This window comes from Otolemur garnettii, unplaced genomic scaffold, assembly GCF_000181295.1.
Source record: "Otolemur garnettii isolate 467f Iridium unplaced genomic scaffold, OtoGar3 scaffold00018, whole genome shotgun sequence".
In the NCBI taxonomy this organism is placed as follows: domain Eukaryota; kingdom Metazoa; phylum Chordata; class Mammalia; order Primates; family Galagidae; genus Otolemur; species Otolemur garnettii.
Window position 1 is genome coordinate 2,687,047 of NW_003852413.1, and position 25,026 is coordinate 2,712,072.

Consider the following 25,026-nt stretch of genomic DNA (forward strand, 5'->3'; position numbering starts at 1 on the left):
CTCACCTGCTGAGGGACAGTTTGGTCACCTCCAAATTTTGGCAATTATGAATAAAGCATCTGTAAACCTCTGTGTGCAGGTTTCTGTGTGGTGAGCTTTATTTTTTACAGCAGTTTTGGGTTTGGGCAGAAAAATGGAGAGAAAGTGCAGAGTAATATATGAGTCAGACAATTAAGTTCGTGAACTCATTCTAGAAGAAGGGCTGCATAGCTTATTGCTGATCTCACCAAAATCACCTTCGAATATCCCCTTGGGAAGCTCTGCATCGATGCCAGCACCTGGTTTATCCTCCAAAGCACTTTCAGAACTGGCTTTACCCCTCTGTGGCCTCTAGACCTGACCTGCAGCCACAGTCTCCATCCTGCATGGGGCTGTGCACAGAACCTTCCAGCATGGGCGGAGGTGGGGCCCGTGGTGTGTGGAGGGGTTAGGTGCCAGCAGGAGTTTGTCCCCGTACTGTGTATCTGCAGCTGGGGAGGTGCTGCCTGCCCAGGCCCCTGCCCCCTGCACCTGGCACCTGGTGTGGGAATGGCAAGTCCCAGTTAGGACTCATATTATGAGAAGTGGGCTGGGATGAGGGTGGGGCGGGGCAGGAGTGGGAGAGTCTGTCTCCTTTTGTCCAGGACACCCCCACCCCCAGGCTGTTGACACTCACATGCCTGGAGGCTGAGACATGTGGGGCGGCCCCTCCCCACTCTGCCCTGGCCTGTCCCCTCCTACTCAGGCTATGGTTTATCCAGGCCACGTGCCAACCATGGAGACGCAGGAGGTCAAGGAGTCAGTGGCACCTGGGCCGCAGCCTCTCCACTGGGCTCAGGTCACACAGAGTCCCCACAGGAGGACTGACACTGAGCTCCATGAAGAAGGGAGAGGTGTGACCCCCACAGGTGAACCTGCCACGGCCACAGGGACATACCTGGGGGACAGGAAGGACCAGGGACCACGGGAAGGACCAGGACCTGGGCAGGCCCAGACCTGGTGCTCTGAGCAGGTGGCTGGCTGGGCTCTCTGGGTGTCTCTAGGTCTTTGGGCCTGGCCAGGGGAGTTGGTCCCTATAGGCCCCCTCGAGTTCGGGGCACCCACACTCCTCCTGCAGGGGGTGGGGGGCATGAGCCTGGACAGACCAAAGTACCCTGGGCAAGGAGCCCCCTGTGCCCTGGGAGCCACCACACCCTGTCCATTAACATCCGCTGCGACACTGACCAAGGGAGCAGCCAGGCCACTGTGTGAGACCATGGTCCTCACACTGTTAGTCCCCCACCAGCCACTCGGGGCACGATTAGTGCTGGTGGGAGGGGGCCCCTGGGTGTGTGTAGTGTATGTATGTCCTGTGTGTGTGTGCAGAGTGGGGTGTATGAGTGTGCTGTGTGTGTGTATGCAGAGTGGGGTGTATGAGTGTGCTGTGTGTGTGTGTGCAGAATGTGGTGTGTGTGCTTCTCTGCATGCTCTCCCCCTAGGCTGGGGAGCATCAGTCCTGGTATCTGTGGGGCCGGGGTCAGCTGGGCCAGTGGAGCCCCTTCCTGCTGCCTGGGCTCAGCATGACAGTTGTTCTTTGCAGTCCCTGAGTGGGGACATGGTGGCTGCACTGCCCTTCTTAGCTGGGCCACTTTAGTTGGGCCAGCCCCACACTCTGGCCTGGGAGCAGCTGACCTCTGGGTTTCTCTTCCTGCCCCCTCCTTGACTGAGGGGTGGGTAAACTCAAGTTTAACTGCTGGAGGACTGGCTAGAACTGCCAAGTTGGGACATGGCAGACTTGGGCTGGGGACGCTGAGGGAAGTTCACAGCAGCAAGGGAGGCATGCAGCGTGACCGGCCAGCCCAGCAGCTTTTCTTAGCAGGTGGAGGCTGTGAGGCCCACAGCACTGTGCTGTGATTATGAGGCTGGGGGCTGTGGGAGCTACAGTAGGCCCCCATGGGAGCAGCCACTCCCAGCCATGCCCATGGGGGTGGGGCACCTGGACAAATGGGCCTGTGCTCTGAGTAGCAGAATGCCATCTCTGAACAGTGGCAGAGTGAGGCAGGACTGGGACTCGAGGAGCTGTGAGGTGGGGTCAGGTGCCTTTGGACAGCCTGCAGCGGCCCCATCCTGCACTCTCCTGGGGAGATTGTGGCTGGAACTGCTGGGCTGTGAGGTGGGGGTCAGGTGCCTTTGGACAGCCTGCAGCGGCCCCATCCTGCACTCTCCTGGGGAGACAGTGGCTGGAACTGCTGGGCTGTGAGGGTGCTGGCTGACCTTGCACAGTCCCCACCAGCCTCCTCAGCCCATCAATGGAGCCCTGAGCGTGGTACCCACATAGCGCTGCTGGCCGGGCAATGTCAGAGAGCTGCTTACTTGATGTTTTGAAAGGCAGCCCTGCGAATTTCTGAAAATGTTTTTTTATTGGTGCTGAAAATGTTTTTCAGCAAGGTGGAGGTGACGATGGCTGGGCAGAGGGAGTTAGAACATCCCATCTCCCTACCTGTCACTGAGCTGTGCCTGCAGCGAGAGTTCTCACAGGAGCTGTGTTGACAGTGTGAGGACCATGATCTCAAACATACCACGTGTGCAGTGCTGTAGAAGCGGAGAGTGTTCGGACCAGAACGTAGGCGGAACCACGCAGGTCTCCATGTCACAACTAAGGGCACACTCTTTTTAAACTTTCTGTTAAGTTTTGTATCATAAACATCCCAGTTTTATAAGCTATGATCAATTTCGCCGTTTTTATCAGGAACGTAAGGGCGTAAACAGTCACAACAGGAGATGGCAGTGAAAACACCATCCTCTTTCAGTGAACTGGTCTATACTTTTTAACATTGGAGGCATTTTCTGGTGAAAGTACACTTTGAATTAGGCTTTTTGAAATATCAGGGGTAGTTCATTAAAAATTGAAACCTTAGGAAAATTAGAAGAAAATATAAACCAATGCTTAACAGAACTTTGGCTTGGGAAGGATTATATAAAGGATAAGAGTAATGAAAAAATTGCTAAGGGAAAAGTTGCCACAGGTTGGCGTAAGAGTTTTAGAACTTCTGTACTTCAGAGTAGATAATAACAATTAAAAGGCAAACAATAAATTAGGAAAAACACATGTGCAGTAACTATAGCTGGGAATTATGATCCTTGCTGCAGAAAGAATTCTCACACATCAAATAAGAATTGCAATGCTGTAGCCAATTAACAAAGCACAGCAACAGACAATTCACAGGTGAACAGGAATGTCTAATAAACAGGCTAGTTTGCTCACGTGGATTGATCACCAGAAAGCCATTTCCAGTTGTGGAGGCCAGAAGTCCAAGATCTCAGGGGGCTGGTTCCTTCGGAGCCCATGGCAGAGGGATCTCTGTGGCTGTGGCTGCCATCCTCACAGTCACACGGCATTCTCTTGGTTTATACATGTTTTGTCTCCAAGCTTCCCGTTGTTATGAGGATGCTGGTCATGTCGGACCAGGGCCCACCCTGATGACTGCGTTTTGACGTGACGACCCCTATAAAGATACTATCTCCAAATAAGGTCACGTTCTGAGGTGTTGGGGGGTTATGACTTTAACACATGAATCTCAGGGGTACATTTCAACCCATACTCCCTGGGAAAATGTATTTATGATATAACTGAAAGCAAGATACAATATCATTCCAGTGGGTGGGTTTTTTATTTATTGTTGAGACAGAGTCTCACTTTTTTGCCCCCAGTAGAGTGCTGTGGTGTCACAGCTCACAGCAACTTCAAACTCTTAGGCTCAAGAGATTCTCTTGCCTCAGCCTCCCGAGTAGCTGGGACTATAGGCACCCGCCGCAATACCTGGCTGTTTTTAGTGATGGAGTCTTGCTTTTGCTCAGGCTGGTCTGGAACCTGTGAGCTCAGACAGTCCACCTGCCTTGGCCTCCTAGAGTGCTAGGATCACAGGCATGAGCCACTGTGCCGGCCTACATTTTTTATTTGTTTGTTTTAGACAGGGAATGGAAGATGGTGAAAAACACACAAATATTTTGGGGTTGTGTGATTTAAGGGACCTATACACTTTTCTGATGTGTTTCATGATTTTTTTTTAAGTTTTAAAAATAGATCATTTCTAATTGGATGGTACATGGGGAACCAGTTTCAGCTTAGATGAAAGACTCACAGACAAGCCAGAACATTTTAAAAAATAAGTAAGAATTGTCTTGAAGGAGTACATCATCCTGGCTGCTGTTGAACAGGCATGGCCTGATTTATCCAAAAGGAGCCTGGTCTCTCCAGAGTGATCTGGAGGCAGAGGGCACACTTGTCCTTGTGTGCCCAGGCAGCAGGACGAACAGACAAAGGCCTCCTGTTGGGAACAGCTTGGGACTCTGGGACCCTGTTTGCTCATCTGCGAGGTGCACTCTGGGGCGTTCCTCACCAAGCCCAGGTGAGGGTTCTCCTCTGGCGGCACATGGGAAAAGCTGTATTTGGCACACCTGTATTTTGGAATTGCCTTCAAAACCTCCAGTATATGGCTCGGCGCCTATAGCTCAACCGGCTAAGGCGCCAGCCACGTACACCTAAGGTGGCGGGTTCGAATCCCCAGCCTGGACCCGCCAAACAACAATGACGGCTGCAACCAAAAAATAGCCGGGCGTTGTGGCAGGCGCCTGTGGTCCCAGCTACTTGGGAGGCGGAGGCAGGAGACTCGCTTGAGCCCAGGAGTTGGAGGTTGCTGTGAGCTGTAATGCCACGGCACTCTACCCAGGGGGACAGCTTGAGGCTCTGTCTCAAAAAAAAAAAAAAAAAAAACCTCCAGTATATTCTTTTGATGATCCTCAGAGGTGGCAAAACATCCTCACTGAAAGGTGTTTTTGATTTTTGGAAGCTGCTGAGAGTTGTTTGCAGTCACTCTGGCGATTCAGGCAGTTACACTAATGCTCCGAAGGAGGGGAGGACCCAGCCCTGTGGAGGTCTGACCCCCTGCAGAGGCCACTAGCACCAAAGAGGTGGCTGGTGGGAACTTCAGGTGCTTATGTCCAAAATGTACACCAGGCTTCGAAGACTTTAAGAATGTAAAATATTTCTTTAATACTGTTTTGTATTGATTACATGCTAAAATGATAATATTTTGGATACGATGGATTAAAAAATTATTAAAGTTAACTACAGTTGTTTCTTTTTACTTTTTAAAATGTGGCTACCAGGGAAAGAAAAAAAATTTTTTTTGAAATGGGGTCTTGCTCTGTTGCCCAGGCTGGAGTGGAGTGCTGCAATCACAGCTAACTGTAACCTTTAACTCCTGGGCTCAAATAATCCTCCTGCCTCAGCCTCTTGAGTGGCTGGGACTACAGGTGCCCACCACACCTAGCTAATTTTTGTAGAGGCAGGGTCTTGCTATGCCACCCAGGCTGGCTTTGAATGTCTGGGCTCAACTGATCCTCTCAAGTGCCGGGATTATAAGTGTGAGCCACCGTGCCCTGCTGCTCCCGGGAAAATTAAAATTATATATGTGGTTCCTGTTTTATTTCTATTGGGCTTGCCGAGTCTAGAGATAGGGATTAGTTTTCTTATAATGCTCATTAACTGACCTTGTAATTCTTTTTTTTTTTTTTTGTAGTTTTTTGGCCGGGGCTGGGTTTAAACCCGCCACCTCCGGCATATGGGGCTGGCACCTTACTCCTTTGAGCCACAGGCGCCGCCCTGACCTTGTAATTCTTGAATTCTAAAAATATTCTGGACAACAGAAGGGATACAACTTTTTCCAGGTGATTAATGGGAAAGATGACATATTTTTCGACGTGTAGGTTGCAATGTGATTTTTTAAAAGTGTCACAACCTGGTTGTCTATGTCACAGTGTGAAATGAAGTATTTAGACTACAGGTGGCAAGGAGGCTTCCTGGCCAGCAGCCCTAGCCTCCTACCCGTTTTGTGCAGCTAAGCTTGGTTTTGACATTTTTAAAATGATTGAAAAAGTCCAGAGAAGAATGCTTTTTTGTCACATGTGAGAATGACGCGAAATTCAGGCTTCTGTGTCTCTCCTTGATGTTTCACCAGTCATACCCATTTATTTGTTGTCTTCAGCTGCCCCCAGAAAGGGCAGAATTGAGCAGTCACATCAGAGACCATCTAGCTCAGAGAACCCCCATGTTTACTCTTTGGACCTTTGGGGGATAAGTTTGCTGACCTCGGCAGCGAGGGTTCACTCTATCGCGTAGCCCTCTCAATGGTGTCCTATCTGGCTGAATCTCTCCAACCCTGGAGCAGACTGGAGCCCGTGAGAGCCCCCCTCTGCGTCCTCTCCATCATGTACATTTCTAGATCTATGATTGCTTTTGCCAGTCTAATGGATGTTGAGTTTTTGTTTGAAACTAAGAATTTCTGTACATGTTTACCAGTTCTTTGGTTTTCTTCCTGTACTTTGCCCATTCTTTCTACTGTGATGTTGCTCCTTTTGACAGTGAGTTTGTAGGCATTCTTTATATATGCTGGATACTGATCCTTTTGCTTCTAGTTTATTTTTATAAAAAATGAATTGTATGTAAACTCAGGTTCTTCAGATATTATTTGTGATATCTTAGGGATCAGGATGCTGGGGACACATGGTGGGGGTGGGTTGGAAAGTTCAGGAAGGAACGGTTCACATGTGCTGATGCCGGTGGTTCTTGTTTGGGGTGATGTGAGTGGCATTTCAGGGTTCAGCTCAGGGATGCAGCACTGTACAGGCTGCCCCCAAAAGAATGACCTGGCCCAGGTGGAGAACCTGACCTGCCCCCACATTGCCGTGAGCCAGTAGGACCCCCTTCCTGTAGTTGCCCAGCACCTGCTGGGTGTCCGCCGGTGTGAGGCAGGACACAGCATTGGGGACAGATGCACGAGTCCATGACCTTGAGCTCTATGCATCTCCTCTCTCTTCCCTGCCAGGCAGGTCTTGACGAGCCCCGCCTGGGCCTAAGCTTGCGGAGGATGGAAACACTCACCCCGCAATGTCTCTGGGCCGCCTCCTTCGCCGGGCCTCCTCCAAAGCCTCCGACCTCCTGACCCTCACTGCTGGCGGCAGTGGCAGCGGGTCCCCCTCCCTCCTGGATGGTGAGATTATCTACTCGAAGAACAATGTCTGCGTGCACCCGCCCGAGGGGCTGCAGGGGCTGGGTGAGCACCACCCAGGTGAGCCAGAGGGGCCCCCAAGGGCACAGGCCTGGGGAGGGGACCCTGAGGTCATAGGCCTAGGGATGGCACTCTGAGGTTACAGGCCCACAGAGGGCCCAGAGGATCTCTCTGCAGTCACCAGGGCCTGCCTCAAAGTTTCTATCTTGTTTCTTCATTGGCCCTAATTTCCTCAGCTGTGAGGGGAAACCCCCCTTCTCAGGAACCTGCACCAGGCATCAGGGACCCCACCTTTCCGGATGCAGCAGCTGAGTTAGTTGAGAACAGACAGAGCATCAACAGACCTGGGAGCCAGGGGAATGGGCTGAAATTCCCAAGAAATCACTGTTCCTGGTCACCCTGTGCCCTGGAATCTCACTGTTTCAAAATTAGGGGGAAAACTCCAGCTGGGTGCTTCAGGTGGAGGTAGACAAAGGGCACCTTTCTGGACTCTCTGTGTTGGAGTCCGCGTCACCCACAGTCTGTCCTGGGACACTTGCAGGCCATGCTCTTGTGGTTTCTGGGGTGGGACACTTCCTCCTGTGGGAACAGTTGCTTTCTCATGGGCTGAGCCACTAAGAAAGAGACCATGTGTTCTTGGGTTTGGTTTGGTTTCTGGCAGTCCAGGTTCTATTTGAGCCGGGGTACTCAAGGCCCTGGGCCATAGCATGCAAGAAAGATGAGTTTATTTGGTTCTTTTTCTAGAATGTGGAACTAACTATAGCTGTCCTCCCAGAAGGGGCCCTGAGGTGACAGGTCCTGCATCCCCCTTTCCTGAAACAGGCCCTGCCTTCCCCCAAGGGAGGAACAAAAGATAGATTAGTGATGCCCAAGGTCTACTTAGTCCCTTATCATTCCTGTGAGCTATTTGCAATAAACAAATGTATAGCTTTATTGCACAAACCCCGTGGGAACGGCGGGGCCTCCTTGGTGGGTTAGGACCCTGCTGCTCAAGAGGCTGCTCAGTGCTGGACATGGGCATGTGGGCGGGGGGCTTCCCTGGACTGCCCCTTACTTCCCGTCCTCCCCCAGGCATGGGCACGTGGGTGGGGGGCTTCCCTGGACTGTCCCCTTACTTCCTGTCCTCCCCCAGGCATGGGCACGTGGGTGGGGGGCTTCCCTGGACTGTTCCTCTTACTTCCCGTCCTCCCGCTGGGTGCCCAAAATATTTCTCAGGGTCCCAGGGTTCCACAGCTTCCTGTGGACCACAGGGACTTGCCCCCTCTTTGCCACAGGCACCTAGGGTGAGAGCACAGGCAGGCCCCAGGCCAGACCTCGAAATATCTATAGGCTCTAAGTTGCAGTGAGATCTGAGCACTTTACTGTATGCAAATTGTATCTCAATGTGAGTGCTAAGTAATAAATTATTAAACAAGACGAAATGTTGAGCCAGGTGTGGTGGCGCCCGCCCTGGATCCCAGCTACTCACAAGCCAAGATGGGATGATCAACTTTACCCAGGAACTTGAGGCCCGCCTGGGCCATGTAGTGAAATTCTGTCTCAAAAAACATAAAGGAAAAAAAAAAGACAAAACTTTTAGATCATGCTAATGAAATGTTTAAAGAAAGTCTTGATAAGTGTATCTTTACAGTGATCTGGACAGTTAAATTCAGAGGTCCAATTAGGTTCCAGAGCAGAGATCAATCACCAGCCCATGGCCTGCAGCCTCCTGTAGGGAGGACATTTAGGGGTGGGCTTGAGGAGGCTGTAGGCCTTCAGAGGCTTCACATGGTGCTGGGAGGCAGAGGGATGGGGGGTGAGGTCTTGGGTTGCACCCAGTCCCAAAGCCATGTGACTCATGAGTCAAGGCTATGAGAACACCAAGCCTCACCAGGCCTGGCCCTTGTACCCTTATGCACAGCTGGCTGACATCCTGAGGTTCCCCACCTCTGCTGGGAATGGGGGCAGTCCTGAGGAGAGACCGTGGTGGAGGCCCACAGCCCTGCCCCAGAGCTTTTCAGCACAGAGGTGGAGCCTGGGCCTGAGTGTCCCAAAAGGGCTTGGTGCTGTGTTAGGAAATGGCGCCTGCTCCAAACCCAGCGCCCACCCCTTGGCTACTGGCCCTGGTGGAAGGACACCTGTCTATCCCTACCAGTAATCCAGTGTCCACCACTGGCGTGTGTCAAGCAGCTTCAAAGGTGGCCCCTTGGTCCAAAAAGCCACAGTAAAACAAAACAAAACAAAAACTCAGCGTACCACAGCCTATTGGAAGAGGCCCAGACACCACCAGCTGGGATGAGTTCTTTTCATGAAATAGAGTGAAGTCTCTGCCTGACTGCTGTGCAGGGTGGTGGGGTTGTGGGAGATGGGGGGTGGGGTGGGAGGGTGGGACTGGGTGGCATCTAGCAGGAGCTGGCCCCAACTCTGTTAGGGCCTCGTCCACAGCTCCCACTGCCTCTTAACAAGCCCACCCTGCTACTCCCCCAGGTTACCTGTGCTTGTACATGGAAAAGGATGAGACACTGGGTGCCACCCTCATCCTGGCGTGGGTCCCCAACTCTCGGATCCAGAGGCAGGACGAGGAGGCCCTGCGCTACATCACCCCAGAGAGCTCCCCTGTGCACAAGGCACCCCGCTCCCGGGGCCGGCGCACCCAGAGCTCGGGGGGCCCCCACCAGACCTCCCCCACGGAACCACGCCCCTCGCTGATTCCAAAAGATGAGGACATCCTGGTGGTGGCCCAGAGCATTGGAGACACTGTGCTCCCCAGCCCTTCACTGGAGAACGGAGAGAAGCTCGCCAAGGGCCTGGGGGAGGATGGGCCCCTCCCGGCCTCACAGCCTGCCCACAGCGACTCCGGAACCTTGTCCACTGTCAGCTCCCAGGATGGGACTGAGGAGGGGCAGGAGCCTCGGCCCGAGGTGGGAGAGAAGGAGGGCTCCCTAGAGTTGTCGGCTGAGGGTGTAAGCAGAGACAGCTCCTTCGACTCGGACTCAGACGCCTTCTCCTCTCCCTTCTGCCTCTCACCCATCAGCACAGCCCTGGCCGAAGGCCGCGGCTCTGTGTTTCTGGAAAGCGACAGCAGGTGAGTCCCTGGTTCTGGGCCTGGGTGCTCTGGGGTGGGCCCCCAAGGCCACACAGCGTGCGGCTCCTTGTGTCCAGTCCAGGGGTTTGTGAAGGATACGCAGTGGGTTTCCACATTCTCCTTCCTTCCCCCGGGTATCCTCACCTAGGACCAAAGCAGTCCCTGCCAGGTGTGTGTTTCTCTTCTTGTCGCCAAGGGGTGGCCACCAGGCAGATGCACAGAGGCCGGGAGGTGTCACAAAGCTTATTGACAGGGCTAGCTACTCTGTGTGGTCCCCAGCCAGGCCTGGGCTCCTCAGGAATGTCAGCCTTCCTCCTCCTCCCATCTGCCAGCCATGGAGGTAGAGGTGGGAGCAGGGTCCTGGGGGATGCTGGTGCATTCACCCTACTGGCAAGCTGCCATGCACCCCAGGAGAGCTGAAGGGGGCAGAGGGTGGCAGCAGCACTTGTGGGGCTGGGGAAGCCCCAGCTCAACCCATGCCCTGCAGCGAGTTCTGTGGGCCTTGGAGCCCACAGGGGTGGGAGCTGATGGCCTTGGGGCCACATGTGGTCTTCTGGATCCTTTCAATAAAAGGATTTGTTCTGTGAAGTTTGGATTTGTTTGAGGGTCCCCTATCCCTGGAAGGGGTCATGAGGGTCCTAGGACCTTCCCAGTGATTACGCACCAGAAGGGTGAGCAGTGCGCGACACAGGCCCGGAGCACCAGCACACCCAGGTGGGGCCCGCGCTGGCTTCTGCAGTCCCTTCCCGTGCTCGGCTGTGCTCCATGCACTCATCAGATGAGGCAAATGATGGTGGTGACAGTAGACATTAGCAAGGGCTGGCCTAAGTCAGGGAGTGCGTGACTAATTACAGAGCTGCTTGGAGCCTGGCTCCGGCTGGGGGCCCAGTGGGCGGAGCGCTGCTGCGCCTGCGCACTGCCTGCTGTGGCGCTCGTGTCATTATGCTCTCCACAGCCCCACGCTCAGCGTGGGGTAGGCCCTAATATTATCTCCTTCACAAGGAAAGGGAAAAGGAGGCCCAGAGGGGGGTCAACAACCTGCTGGAGGTCACCCAGCCAGGACTTAAGTCAAGCGGGGGTGGGGGTTGGGTTAGACCCAGCTGGCTTTACACTCCAGCTGGAACACAAAAGGTCACACCAGGCGACATAAGCCGGGTAGCAGAGGCACAGGGCGGAGGACCCTGAATGCTCTGCTGGCTTCAGCAAGAATGCATTTGAGATGGATTCTTTCCCGATTTTATCCCTTCAATAAGATTCAGTCCATTATAACCCAAGGGGTGAGCTGATAACATTGGTCGAGCACTTGAGGGCGCAGATAAAAGGAGGCAGTCAGCCGCAATGGACCAGGTCCGCTGAGCTGTGCTGCATTCGGGCTGGGGAACAAGGAGGGGCCGAAAGTCCGGCCCTGGCTCAAGTCCTTCTGGCCCGGTCAGAACGCCCCCTGCCGGTGCCATGGGGGCAGTACGGCGGCACCTGCAGTAGTCGAGGAGGGGAGGGCACCTCCCGGCCCCAGGCACAAGGAGGGGGTGGAGCTGTGTGCCAGAGAGGTGGGTCTAGGCCAAGACATAGTGGCAACCCACGTGAGAGCCTGACCTACTCAGCTGTCTGTCAAGCAGCCCCTTCCCCTAAAGTGCTCAGATTTGGGGCTCAAGGAGTTGCGCGCTGGTTGAGCTATGGCACCATTGGTTGATGTGAACCCTGGAAAGACCTTATCTTCTTGGAGCCTCGGCTTCCCCATTTGTAAGATGGGTGCAGTAATATGCATCTTATGAGTTGTCAAGGGAATGCACCCTGGTTCTGCCTTCCCTGGCCTCCCCCCGGGTGGTTCTCCTTCTGTTGCTGGGGTGGGGCACGATTCGGGGCGTGGTGGTGGTGGTGTGTTCCAGGTTCTTCCAGAGCAGTGATTCTCACTGGGAGCTGATTCTGTACCCAGGGGACTGTGGCAGTGTCAAGGGACATTTTTGTCACAATGAGGGTGGGATAAGGAGTCTGTAGGCCCCTGCAGGGCTCTGGTTGTGGACCTGCCCTCTGCCTGGGACCCTTCAGGGCCACCCACCATTTTCAGAATAAAGCTTCATCTCCTGGCTCAGGTTGGAAGGCCAGAGGCCAGGCCCAGCTGAGCAATGGTGGTTCCCTCCTCACCTTCAGGTCATCTTCTCCTGGGGCCCCCAGACTCCCTCTTTGCCTGATGCCTGTGCTCGTAGCCCCCTCGCCTGGACATCTTCCATCTCCGACTCAGCTGGCATGTCTGAGGTGCAGCCCTGCTGGTACCTTTGTGTCTGGGTTTGGGGGCAGCCTTCTTTGTCCTCCCCTCTGCCCAGGCCTAGGAGGGTGCTACCTACTGCTAGGTCTCTGTTCTCTTGCCCAGCCCTGCTGGGGCCCCAGGTGGCAGCCCCGTGTGTACAGATCTGTTTCACATCCTGGAGTCACCCCGCCCTCCAGTTGAGTGACCTTGGGAGTTACCTCCTGACTCCTAAATTCTGCTGACTCAGGGGTGTTGTAGGGGGGGCTGGGTGAGGTTGAGTGTCAGCCTGGGGTGTGGCCCTGAGGTTGGCCCAGGCGTCCTCCACAGGAGGCTGGTGTTGGGTGCTCACCCCTTCCCGGTCTGCTCCCCACAGGGAGATGCTCCTTGGCCAGATGGCTGCTGCTTGGTGCTGCTCTTCCTTTGGCCTCTCTGCCGTGGACCCCTAGACGATCCCTGAGCAACCCCAGTCTGGGGCTGACATGGAAAAGGCCTGTCTCTAGGGCAGAAGTGACAGATGTACCATGGGAGACACAGTGGTTCCAATGACAGTGCCATCAGGCATGACAGACTGCTGGGAGCTTTAAACAAGCAGATATGGATTCCAGGAGGGCTGGGTGTGCCCTGGAATCTGCATTTCCCAGCATTCCTTGCTCCTTCAGGCTTGCTGTCCGGGGTGTGGTCTTACCTCCCAGGTCCTAGGCCTGGAAGCAAAGTTGTTGCCCCAAACCCTTTCCATTCCCTGAGGCACCTTCACCTGGGGGACTGGAAATTTAGACTAAAAGCCCTCAGGGGTACTGGACACTGTAGAGCAGTTGTCCCCAGCCAGGCTGCCCGTGAGTACCCCAGGGCAGCTTTGTACTTGAGCCAGCCTCATGGGCTGGCCAGCAGTGACAGATTTTTAACTCCCCAGGAGGGCCCCAAAGTGCAGCCAGAGTTGAGAACCCCTGGAAGGAGACCAAAGGGACAGGAAGTGGCATCAGGGATGAGGCCCCCAGGGGACTGGCCACCCCATGTGACTAGAGGAATGGCTCTGGGGACCCAGGAGCACCTGTGGCCGCTCCCCAGCAAAGGTTCCTGCTTGACTGGAAGATTCCACCAGGAGGGCAGAGACACAGGCTGGCTCACTGGTCCCCTCTAGTGGCAGAACTGGAGAACTACACATGCAGGCAACTGTCCAGTTGGGTCAGGCGGGAGGACTAACAGCGCCCTCCATCTGTGAGCACCCCCACAGTTGGTTGGTTAGTAGGTAGTTCACAGAAGGGCAGAGCAGTTAAAAGTGGCAGTGTCCCCGGGTTCTCCATTCTCGTGTGCTACCTGTGGGCCGCAGCTGGGCAGGGCTTGCTTCCTGGAACGTGAGCCCACTTGCCCAAGCTCGTGGTTTCCTTCTGGACCCCCAGCCCCCAGCACAGTGCCACCTGGACACCCTTGACCAAATGAGTGTGCAGGGCTGACTTGGGGATGGGCTGATGAGGACAGCTGTTGCCACTGACTCATTGTCATGGGCCTCCTCCCCGCCCTGAGTTCCTCAGCTTCCCTAAGCAGGGCTGGCTGGGTTCTGGGCTCTCTTGGCCCAGTGCCCTCCGAAGGTCAGAAATCAGGGCTGTGGGCTATGACGCGGAGGGTGGCCACCAGGCAGAACTGTGGAATCATGCTGTTTGTCTAGTCTGCAGAGCCAGGTGGGTGAGGGTGTGACATCACAGGCCCCTGTGTGGCTGGTACCGGGTCAGTGGCCCTGCCTGGGGTGTGCACTGGTGATCTGAATAAAGAACCAAAATGATTGTCCTCTCAGTCAGAATGTCCCTTCTGGAACTCATCCAAAGAAATAATCCAAATTACAGAAAAAGGGGAAAAAAACGTTGGCATGGATTTGTACCCACAATGAATCCCCAACAATTAAAAAAAAAAAAAACATTGGCATGGAGATATTCATCGTGGTATTCTTTCTGTGGGGAAAAAAGAAAAGAATATAAGTAGCCATGATAGAGGAGGGACAGTGGATGTGCTTCATTTGTGGGATCTGGGAGCTTTAGCTGAGGCCATGGGCCTCCTGAAATCTCACTCCACCTTGTGTGTGAGCTCAGGGGTGCCGTGTTTGTGAGGAGGGGTGCACTGACTTCCAGGAGGCTCAACGCCTTGGGGGAAGCTCTGGGAAAGGCCTGGGAGAGGAAGAGGCAGCTCAGAGTAGGGCTGCCCCATGGAGCCACCAGCTTTAAATGGCTCAAGAACCCTTGGCAACATGGCCGGTGGAACTGAACAACTGAATTTTTAATTTCATGTATGATTGATTAAATATAAATGCAAATAGCACATGTCCAGTGGCCACCAGAGTGGACAGCACCGGCAGAGGGGAAGATGTGCCAGCGTGTCCGTGGGGTGTGATGATGAGCACGTTGTCTCCCTTTTTTTTTTCAATTTCCAAAAATGTTGTTCTGTGATTATATTGATCTCAGATGAAACTAGCTTTTGCTGGCAGTGAGAGCCCTCCACCCTTGGGGCGGCCGGCTGTCTGCTGCCCTGTGTTTGCTAATGAGGGAGCCCAGGGCCACCTGGTTGGTCACTGAGCTCCTTGACTGTCCCCATGCCTGTTGGCCTTTCTCTGGGGACATGAATGCCATGCCCTGTCTCCTAGGAGCCTCATGTCCTTCTTGCCTGTGTTCTCTGGATGGCCTGCCCCTGGGTAAATGATGGCACCCAGGCTTACAGAAGGGGAGGGTCGGTGTCTTACCATGACATAGTGTGTCTGCAGGCCAGGCCAGGCAAGCTGGGTGGAACTGCAGGTGGGTGCTGGCCAGTGGACAGTGTGCCCAGGGCCTTGCTGGGAGCCCCAGCCCTTCTAGCCCTTCCTCTTGCTCTTTCCACATACGCTGGGCATTTTGCTTCAAGCCTCCCTGGGTCCTGGCCTTATTCCCTCCAGCTGGAGCTTCCCCTTCTCCTGCTGAAGCCCCAGCTGACTGTAGGGGGATGTGACTATCTTCTCCCTGAGTGCTGTCAGGTATGGGCTTTCTCACAGGAAAGCACCTGTCGATTCCTAAGTGTGTCACTCTCAGGACGCTTGAGACACTGCTGTTCCTGATGCTTCCTCGGGTGGGTCTTACCTACGCCATCCAGAACATTCTTGGATGCTGGACACCAGCCAGCGCCATGGGCCTCGCCACGTGTGGTTGTTATGCACTGGAAATGTGGCTCATGCAGTTAAGCCTAAGCAGCTGGCTTAAATTGTATTTATCTTTTGTGATTTTACATTAAAAAATTTTTTTCTTTGAGACAGAGTCTCACTGTGTCAGTAGAGTGCCGTAGCATCACAGCTCACAGCAACTTCAAACTCCTGGGCTTAGGCGATTCCCTTGCCTCAGCCTCCCAAGTAGCTGGGACTACAGGTGCCCACTACAGCGCCCAGCTATTTGTTGTTGTTGTTGTTGTTGTTGCAGCTGTCATTGTTGTTCGGCAGGCCCAGGCTGGGTTCAAACCCACTAGCCTCAGTGTATGTGGCCGGCACCATATCCACTGTGCTACGGGTGCCGAGCCTGATTTTACATTTGCACAGTCACATGTGGCAGGGGCTTCTGGCTTGGCCAGCACAGGTCTAGATGAAATGTTCTTGTGAGTCTCCCTCCCAGCACAGAGTAAGGGAGACAAGATAAAAAGGGCCCAGCAGGTGGTCCCCTCCTGCTCGGCTTTCTTCAGGATGGTGGCAGAGGGTTCAGGTTGCTGAAGCCGCAGGAAGAGCCAGCCAGTGCTGGTGACAGCAGAGGTTGGGTGAGTTACTGCCCCACCTGGAGGTCCACCCAGCGGGTGCTGGCGCACACTGCAGGCCACACGAGGCCAAAATAAATGGTATCGTGAGTGCTTTTTACCTTCAGGAGGAAAAGGCTCTCTGACAACAGGGTATCAGCAGTAACGGCTGAATTATTAATGGAGTTATCAGTCATCGTCGGTGTCACGGCTCCTGTTCTCCCACAGGGTACAGAGGACAGAAGCGAGGTCCTTGGGGAAGAATCCCAGGCTCTGAGAAAGATCCACTCAGTGAGCCCAGTGGGCCGGGACCCCGTGTCCTGGCAGGGTCCAGCCGCAGAGGCCTTGGGGGTGTCTGCCCAGTCACCTGAAGCCTGCTCAGATTTTTAGCCTCTTTGGTGGTTTTCTTAGCCATTCCACCTCTGCCTGGACACCAGGCAAGCAGGTGAGCCTGCAGGGTGAGCAGAAACTCTAGGAGATGGGGGAAGAAATCAGTATCCCATGGACCAGGGGAAGCCCTTTGCCTCTTTTGTCCCCGTTCCCAGTCAGAATAGCACCAGAGGTGGGAGAGGAGGGGACACAAAGGGACAGGCCCCAGGAAGATGAGGAGGGGAGCCCATGGAGGAGGACGTGGTTCACAGGAAGGGGCAAGCGTGGTCAGAGCCAGCTGGTGCATCTTAGGGGGCCACCCAGCAGCAGTGAGGACCAAGGATGGGTGCGGTGGGGAGAGCAGGTGTGTGGACTGGTCCTGGGGCTGCCACCGCAGGTGAGCGGTGAGGAGTCCAGAGAGGCAGAGCAGCTGGAAGCTGGGGGCTGCATCCCCTGATCCTCCCAGCTCTTAGGACCAGACCCCTGACTCAGTCTCAGGCCAGCGCTGGCACCCTGGCACACCCTGTGGGCACCCGCCGTCCCCTGGGGATGCTCCAGGAACATCCCCCGCCCCCAGCAGCAGCCTGGCAGCCAGGAAGCCGGCAGCTTCCGAAGATCTGTTGTTTGGGTTTGTTTGCGCTTCTGTAACCGGGAGCTGAGATTTATTTCTTTAAAACATCCCATCGCCCGACACCCTGCAATCTGTTCTGTGCTTCGTGGAGACTAATCTTGTCTTGTGTTTCTGTAGCACTTGGCAGGCTCTGTGCTGCGTCTCTCCCTCCCCCGGCTCCCCCCAATGAAGGTGGCCGTCACCAGCTGCTCCCCCTGTGCCTGGAGGGTGACCAATACTGGGGGTCTGAAGGAAGCTGCTGCAGGAAGGGCAGCTGGCAGGTCCAGGCCTTGTGGACTGGCCTGCGGCCATGGTCAGTCTGGAAACAGCTGCAGGACAAGTCTCGCCTGGGAGTCGCACTGCCAGGCCAGGAAGCCAGGCGGACGCCCGGGCCTCCTCTCTGGCTGCCCTCAGCTCCGGGAGCTCCAAGGGGTTGCCAAAGAATTTGGGCTGGGTCTCGGCAGTGCCCAGCCCTTTGATGTGTGACTCTGGAGCGGCTGTTTGGCTCACACACGATGTCTAGGGAGGAAAAGGGCTGGCCAGCTTGGTCCAGTGAGGTCCCAGGGCCCTGGCAGGGCCTATATCAGGAGGGCTTTGTGGTCAGACACCAAGTTGTGAATCCAAACACTGCCTGAGATGCCCAGGGTGTGGCCTTAGCAAAGTGCTCAACCTCTTAGTTTCCTCATCTGAGAAATGGGGATATTGTGAAGACTAAGCGAGGTGACTGTAGGTAGAAACCTTATCGTGGGGACAGAACTGCCAAGAACTTGTAACACAGCGTGCCGGCCGCTTCTAAGTGCTTCATTTAAGATCCTGTGGCTGATCAGGCTGCTTAGAGCAAGAAAAAGGTCTTCTCTCACAGTTTGGGAGGCCAGAGGCCCAAAGTCAGGGCATCTGCAGGGCTGAGCTCCTTTCAGAGGCCCCAGCGGAGGGTCCTTCCTGGTCTCTTCTAGCTTCCGGTGGCTCCAGACGTTCCTTGGCCCATGGCAGCATCAACCCAGGCCCTGCCTCTGTCTTCACGTGGCCTCCTCTGTCTTCATATGGCCTTCTTCTCTGTGTCCAAATCCCCCTCTTCTCAGGAGGACACCTATCATCAGATTAGGGCACCCCCCCAGGATGACCTCATTTTAATCGGATCACATCCGCAAAGATCCTATCTGCAGTGAGGTCACCTTTGGAGTTCCAAGTGGGCGTTAGTTTAGGAGGGCACTAGTCACCCCAGCACGGGCTCTGCGGGTACTCACTCTAGTCCCAGACGTGACGCCCGAGGTCCACGTTGTCATCGCTGCATTTCAGAAAAGGCTGAGGCAGACCGCAAGTCACCTGCCCAAAGCCATGGGACGCTGAGTTCTTGGCCAAGACAGCTACTCTGAATTTCAAAACAAGCAAAAAACCCCAAACAGAATCAGGCCTTCGTGAAGCCTCTTTTCTGTCATGTTTCAATTTCCTGGCGTGGCCCAGTCCCTCCGGCCCCCAGGGCTGAGCAGATTGTGTCTGGTCAGGAGCCCCAGAGAAATCACTGGGGCCCAAGCCAAGAAGCTACAGAAATCTGCTTCAACAGTGACAAATGTGAACTATGCCCATTCTAGAAATTTTTGGGAAAAGGCATAAGGAAAATACTTACGGTCTTGGATCCTCCCAATGTTGCTGTCATTGTTTTGGTTCACTTTTCCCCTGGCCTTTCAGAGTTGGAATCATAAGTATTTGGCCAGACTGTATTTTCTGCTTTGGGGGCCAAATGGCCTTTGCCACAACGTCTAAACTCCACCCTCATAACACAAGAGCTGCCGTGCGTGTGCCCATGGGCAAGGCTGTGTTCCGTGAAAACTTTATCATGAGTCCTGAAATTTGAATTTCATGTAATTTTCATGTATCATGAAATGAAATATTCTTCTTTTGATTTTTTCAATGTTTTAAAATGTTCAAAACTATCTTTCACACCAAAAACCTGCATGCAAATGTTTATAACAGCTTTATTCATAAATGCCCCAAATTGAGAGCAACCACAGAGTCCATGAGGGGGGTGAATGCAGAAGCGAACTCTGGTACATCCATACAAGGGAATATTGTTTATCACTAAAAACAAGTAAGCTTTTGAGCCATGGAGAAGACACGGAGGGATCTTAAGTGCACACTGCCACTCGGAAAGGCTGCGTCCTGTGTGCCGGCATGCTTCTGGGGGGAGGGCATTCTGGAAAAGGCAAAACAACTGCCGGGGGTTCCAGGGTAGAGAAGGGGGCATGGGCAGACGGGGAGGGTTTTTAGGGCGTGAAGCTACTGTGTACGATGCAGGACACACAACACCAAGAGGGGACCTGGCACAAACTGTGGGCTTCAGTTGGGTGTATCGATATGGACTCATCATTGATAGCAAATATGTCACAGCAAAAAGGGACATGGTACTTTCTGCTTACTTTTTCTTTGAACCTAAAACTGCTATAAAAAATAAAGCCTATTTAAAAAAAAAACCAATTCTTAGTTCATGGGCTGTGCAGTGGCAGGTGGCAGCCTCAGATTAGCCCTCAGGCCATAGCTTGCTGACCCCTGGTCAAGACTAGCAGTGTCCAGTAGAAATGTCATGTGAACCACCTGTGTGAGTTAAAGTTTTCTACTAGTCACCTTTTTAAAACATTTTATTTTGAAACAACTATAGATTCACAGGAAGTTGCAAGAAAAAAGTACAGGGTGGTCCTGTGCACCCCTCCCCCCAGCCCCCACCCCGCCCTCTGTAGTGACACCTACATGAAACCCTAGTCAGCTCTCTAAGCCAAGAAATAGAGGTTGGTGCAATCTCCAGGTCACACCTGCAGTGGCGTCCCTTGTAGCTTGGGGTAGCCATTGTCGTCAAAATGTAACATTGTTGTCCCTCCCACACCCAGGGCTCCCTCCTGCCAACCTGGTATGGTTGCCCCCAATCCTTAACCCCCAGCAGCCCTCCCCCCAAAATAATTTTATGGAAATGGAATCTGACGCGATGCACCCTTTCTCATTCTGCGTCATCCCCTTAAGCGCCATCTGCGTTGCGCGTGTCAGGAATCTGCTCCTCTTTATTGCCGAGTGGTGTCCGCGGCGTGGATGTCTTACGGTATGTTTAACCACTCTCCACAGATCGTTTCCACTTTGGGGCTGTCATGAGCAAAGCCGCCTTGAGCATTCGCATATGGATTTCTGTCTGAAATAAGCTTTCATTTTTCCAGGATAAATTCCGAGGAATGCAATGGCTGGTTCTTCTGGTGATAGATTCTTCTGTTTAGTTTTAAAAGAAATTACCAAGGTGTTTTCCAGAGGAGCTATACTGTTTCATATTCCTAGCAGCAATCTTTAAGTGATTTGATTTTTCTAAATCTTTGCCAGTATTTGGTGGTGTCACTATTTTTTCTTTTTGTTTGGTAGCCGATTCTGATAGGCCTGCAGTGCTAGCTCCTCGTGGCTTTAACTCACGTTTCCCTCGGGGCTGGTGACGCTGAGTGTCTACATATGGTCTTTGGTGAAATGTGTCTTTAAGCAAAAGTGCCCGACTTGCACATAATCTAATCAGTTTTTTTCTATTGAGTTTCGAGACCAGTCCTTCATCGGATTTGTGATTTGCCAGTATTTCCCCCCGTCTGTATTTTTTCATCATCTTAACAGGATCTTTCACAACCCCAAAGATTTTAATGTATAGTAATCCAAGTTATCAAATTTTCTTTTTAGGGATCATGCTTTTGAGGTTAAGAACTCCTGGCCTAGTCTTTGATCCTGAAGATTCTCTCCTATTACTTTCCTAACAGTTTTGTTTGGGTCACGGTTTATATTTTGTGCGTGCAGGTCCAACACCGCCTGTGGGAAGGACCATTCTTTCTCCACTGATGTGTTTTTGCTCTTTCGTCCAAAATCAGTTGAGCCTATTTATGTGAGTCTGAGAGCTACATTTCTTCAAGTTAAAAAAAAAATGAAATTAATTTTAGAAATTATGCAGAATATTCGAAATAGCATCATTTCAATGTGCAATCAATATAAAGTGTCGTTGATGAGAGTTATTTTACAGTCATCTTTCTGCCAAGTCTTGGTAGCCCCGCATGTGCTTTACGCTGGAACACAGTCCACATCTTTACGCTAGACTTGCCACACTCCAAGTACTGGTGCCATGTGTGGCTTGAGGCCACCGGACTGGCCAGCATGGGTCTGTACAGATTGGTGACCTGCTTTTTTTTTTTCTAATGTTCTCTGGCCAGTCCTTTCTCCAGACTCCCCTCTTCCTTTGTCCCTTATGGTTGAGTGGCTTCCAGGAGGACATCTGGAGACAGTTAGTCACCCCTGCTCAAGACTTCTGTGGCCCTGACCCTGGCTCTGAGCTGGGATTCCAGAAGTCGCCAGCCAAGTGTGTCACCCAAGGGAGCTGGATTTGCTGAGCTGCCCAGCAGAGCCATTGCCTTTGGTGAGCTCTTCTTGAAACCATGCTGTTGTTGACATTATTCCAAAGGGCTGGCGGCTCTTTTAAAGGGCTGACCTCTTCTATTAAAGTTGTCAGGCCAGGGAGGAAATAAGGGCATCAACCTTCCTGAGCCAGAGAGAAGGAAGTTCAGGGTCCCGGAGAGGCCGCTCCCCAGGGACTGGCGTTCTGGGTGTCAGAAGGGCTGTCAAAGGTCAGGGGAATGAAACTTGTCAGGCTTTTCCAGCATAGCTCTCAAACCGTGACAGCCACTCTGGGAGGCCTTGACGCAACCCGGCCAACTGGTTGCACCAGAGCTCATGGGCGCTCTCCGGGGGCTGAGCTGCTCTGAGTACACAGAGCCGCCCTTGGGAGGAGGGAGCCAGAGGCCCCAGGTCGCTGGCTCTTGCATCAGCAGCCCTGGCAGGGCCTGCAGGGCTGGGAGGCCCACGTGAGTTTCCAGACCTCTGAGCACGAGGTCGCAGGCACCCAGAAGCAGTGACGGGGCAGCACCTCCCAGAGCAGTGGGGGAGCTCACTTGGGCCTTCAAGACCCATGCCTGGCTGTTGTCATGTGACCTAGCACTTGATGAAATCCTCTCAAAAAGTTGGGGGGCAAGCAAATGACCTTTTGTCTTGTGGTGGAAGTCCTCCCACATCTGCCTCTGTTTGCCTTCCTGTCCTTCCCAGAAAAGTAAACAGAAAGGCCACGTTTCACGTGGATTTTCCTTCCAGTCCACCCAGTCCAGCCCTGGAGAACCTGCGTTGCAGGGGCAGAGGACAAAGGGCGTCTGGCGGCCCCCACCTCCACATACAGAATGTGCTTCCTTGCCTCGGGGAACCTGCTTGGGGAAAACAGGGTTTCCTGGGTGGTCAAGAGCAGCTGGACACCAGCCGTGCTTCCCACATCTCCCGCCTCTTGCAAAGGCCTGGCTAGGAGGAGCAGGTGGCCTAGGCCAAGCCCCTCCTTCAAGTCCCAGGTGGTGACACAGGTGGTGGCTAGTGGGGGAGCCTGGAGCTGAGTCCCTGGGCTGTGTCCTGGCTCTGTCTGGCTGAATGTGCTAGCAGGTTGTTCTCTTCTTGGTCAGTTTACCTCTGCATGGTGGGGCTCGTGCCGACACCTCCTGTCAGGCCACGTGAAGAGTGGCATCTGAGCTCGGCTCATGGGAACAGCGCCAGGCTCCACGCGTGGCCGGGGCAGGTGTTGGATTCTCTGGTGTTGGCCTTGGTGCCACCCCACCTGTCTCACCTTGGGTCCCTGGGAGGGGGTCAGTGAGGCTGGCACCAGGGTTAGATGGGCAAATGCCACTTCCGTTAGGTTTTAATCATTGGTTTCCAAGGAGGAGTGCAGGCCCTGTGGAGAAAGGGGGCTGCTCGGAGGGGTTCTGGAGCAGGGGGTTCTGGAGGGGGCTCCGAGGGATGGAGTGATGTGAGGGCAAGGAGATGAAAGTGGGGGTGCCCAGGGGAGGGGAAGGGCCAGTGGCTGCTGGTGATCACTGGAGGAGGCAGCAAGGAGGGAGAGGAGAGGACACCCAAGACCTCAAAAACAGGGGTTGGTGGTAAATGTGCCACCCCCATGGAGCTGAGGGGCTGCTGCTTAGGGCAGAACCCAGTGGGTTGTACAGGCATCAGGATCTGTCTTGCTTCTGTAAATATTTAAACACTGGGAGGATTATTTTTGGTAGCTACGGTCTCTCCGAGCCTGGCAGGCTGCCGGGAAGGGTGTCAAGTGACATCAGGAGAGCAGCCCTCCCCCCACCCGGGCTCTGGTGTTTGCCGTTCCAGTGGCCACCGTTTAATTTGGTCACAGTCCCTCCCTCCCCTTTTTTGGGAGGCATGGAAAGACGTCTTAGGTGTCCACCTTCAGGGTGATTCCCTGTCCAGAAAGTTTCCCTGGTAGTGGTTGAAAGGGACAGTTCCGTGGGCTTCCAGGCCGACAGCAGGCCAAGAACAGCAGTGGGGAGGAAGGAGCGCAGATTCAGAAGCCCGGCAGGGGACAGCCCCGGGAGGTGGCCGAGCTCCACCAGACCCACCCTGGGTGAAAGGGCGCTTTATGCCCGCAGCGTGAGGGAGCCTGCAGAGAGGCGTCTTTGTAGGGCCGACAAGGGAGAGCGGCCTCCAGGGCAGGCAGCCCACGAGGTCAGGCAGCAGCCAGGGCTGGGACCGACGGGGACGCAGGGCCCCGAGGTCTGGCGAGGACAGCGGGGCCGCCTGGGCCCCAGGCTTGCTGCAGAGTGTCAGCCCCCTTCCTCCTGCCCAGGCGTTGGCCCTTCCGCTGCCCGGGGCTGCCCCCGCAGGCCCCTTGGAAACTGCGTCTGTGTGGAGGTGGCAGCGCGCAGGGCGGGATCCCCGGGTGCCCAGCAGATGGCGGGCTTCCCCCAGAGCAGCAGGGGCTGCCCGCGCCGCGGCCCCGCCCCCGCCCCGCCCCCACCTGCCAAGCGCCCTTGCGGTCCTCCCTGCCTCCTCCCAGTCTGATCTTGGTAAACCCCAAATAATACGGACATTAACTAGCAAACGCCTGTGAGCAGCGACAGGGTGGGCGTTCCTTACACAGGCAGAGTGCCAGGGCTGTGGCGGCGGGTGAACTCAGCTCCAGGCCAGGCCCCCTCGGCCGAGGGTTTGCCTGACGACCTTCCTGCGTTCTGTCCACTCTTGGCAGCCTTCTGTCAAGGGGGGCACTGAGGGGTACTGACTTTCTTCCCCCTCTCTGGGTGTCTGGTGGGCGGAGGGCTGCCAGCATGGCCCTTACCCCACCCACCTGGTACCAGCTCGGGCTCGGGAGAGACTGGATGGGTCCTAGACATGCCTGGTTGGTGGAGAGGATGGGCAGCCCAATGAGGCTGGACACAACCTGCTTCTCATGCTTCCCCCGTCCCTATGTGGGCAGTGAACCCCAAGATAGCCCAGTTAAGTCTCCAGGGTGACCTAGTCTGGACTTGACTTTGTGACCTCCCGCCTTTAAAAAAATTACTGTGATTACATAGAGATTCTTGGTCTGCGTAGAAGGCTTAGAAATAAAGACAAGGTTCCTTTCTCCTTCTGAAAGGAATCAGAAGAAGAGACTGAGACAGACAGTGTATCCTCACGTTGCCACGTTATTCAGTTATTCACGACTGCCCAAGGTGGAGGCCACCACATGTGCATGCACAGATGAATGAGTAAGCAAAACGTGGTCTGTCTATGCGATGAAACATTATTCAGCCTTAAAAAGGAAGGAATAGCTGACGCATGTTACAATGTGGATAGCCCCTGAGGTCATCAGGCTGAGTGAAATAAGCCAGTCACATGAGGTCCCCAGAGTCAGATTCCTGGAGACAGAAAGTAGAATAGCAGGTGTCAGGGGCTGAGGGAGGGGGAGGAGGAGTGTTTAATGGAGATAGAGCTTCAGTTTGAGAAGATGAAGAAGTCCAGGAGGGAGATGGCGGCAGCGGTCACACAACCATGAGAAGGTACTTAATGCATTACTTGTACACTTAAAAATGATTAAAATGGCAAATTTTATGTTGTGGACACTTTACCACAATGTAAAAAAGACAGAAGAGAAAAGAAGTTAGGACCAGCAGGGTAA

At 54.0% G+C, this 25,026-nt stretch overlaps 1 protein-coding gene across 2 annotated transcripts in view; it reads left to right on the forward strand.

Moving 5' to 3' along the window:
- Positions 1-25,026, forward strand: part of TBC1D16 (TBC1 domain family member 16) — a 77,201-nt gene that overhangs the window by 7,097 nt on the left and 45,078 nt on the right. For both annotated transcript variants that reach the window (XM_012803217.2, XM_003786076.3), the window contains exons 2-3: positions 6,846-7,088; positions 9,495-10,092. In XM_012803217.2, coding sequence (XP_012658671.1) covers positions 6,908-7,088; positions 9,495-10,092 — 779 coding nt within the window. In that variant the 5' untranslated portion in view covers positions 6,846-6,907. The remainder of the gene's footprint in view (positions 1-6,845; positions 7,089-9,494; positions 10,093-25,026) is intronic.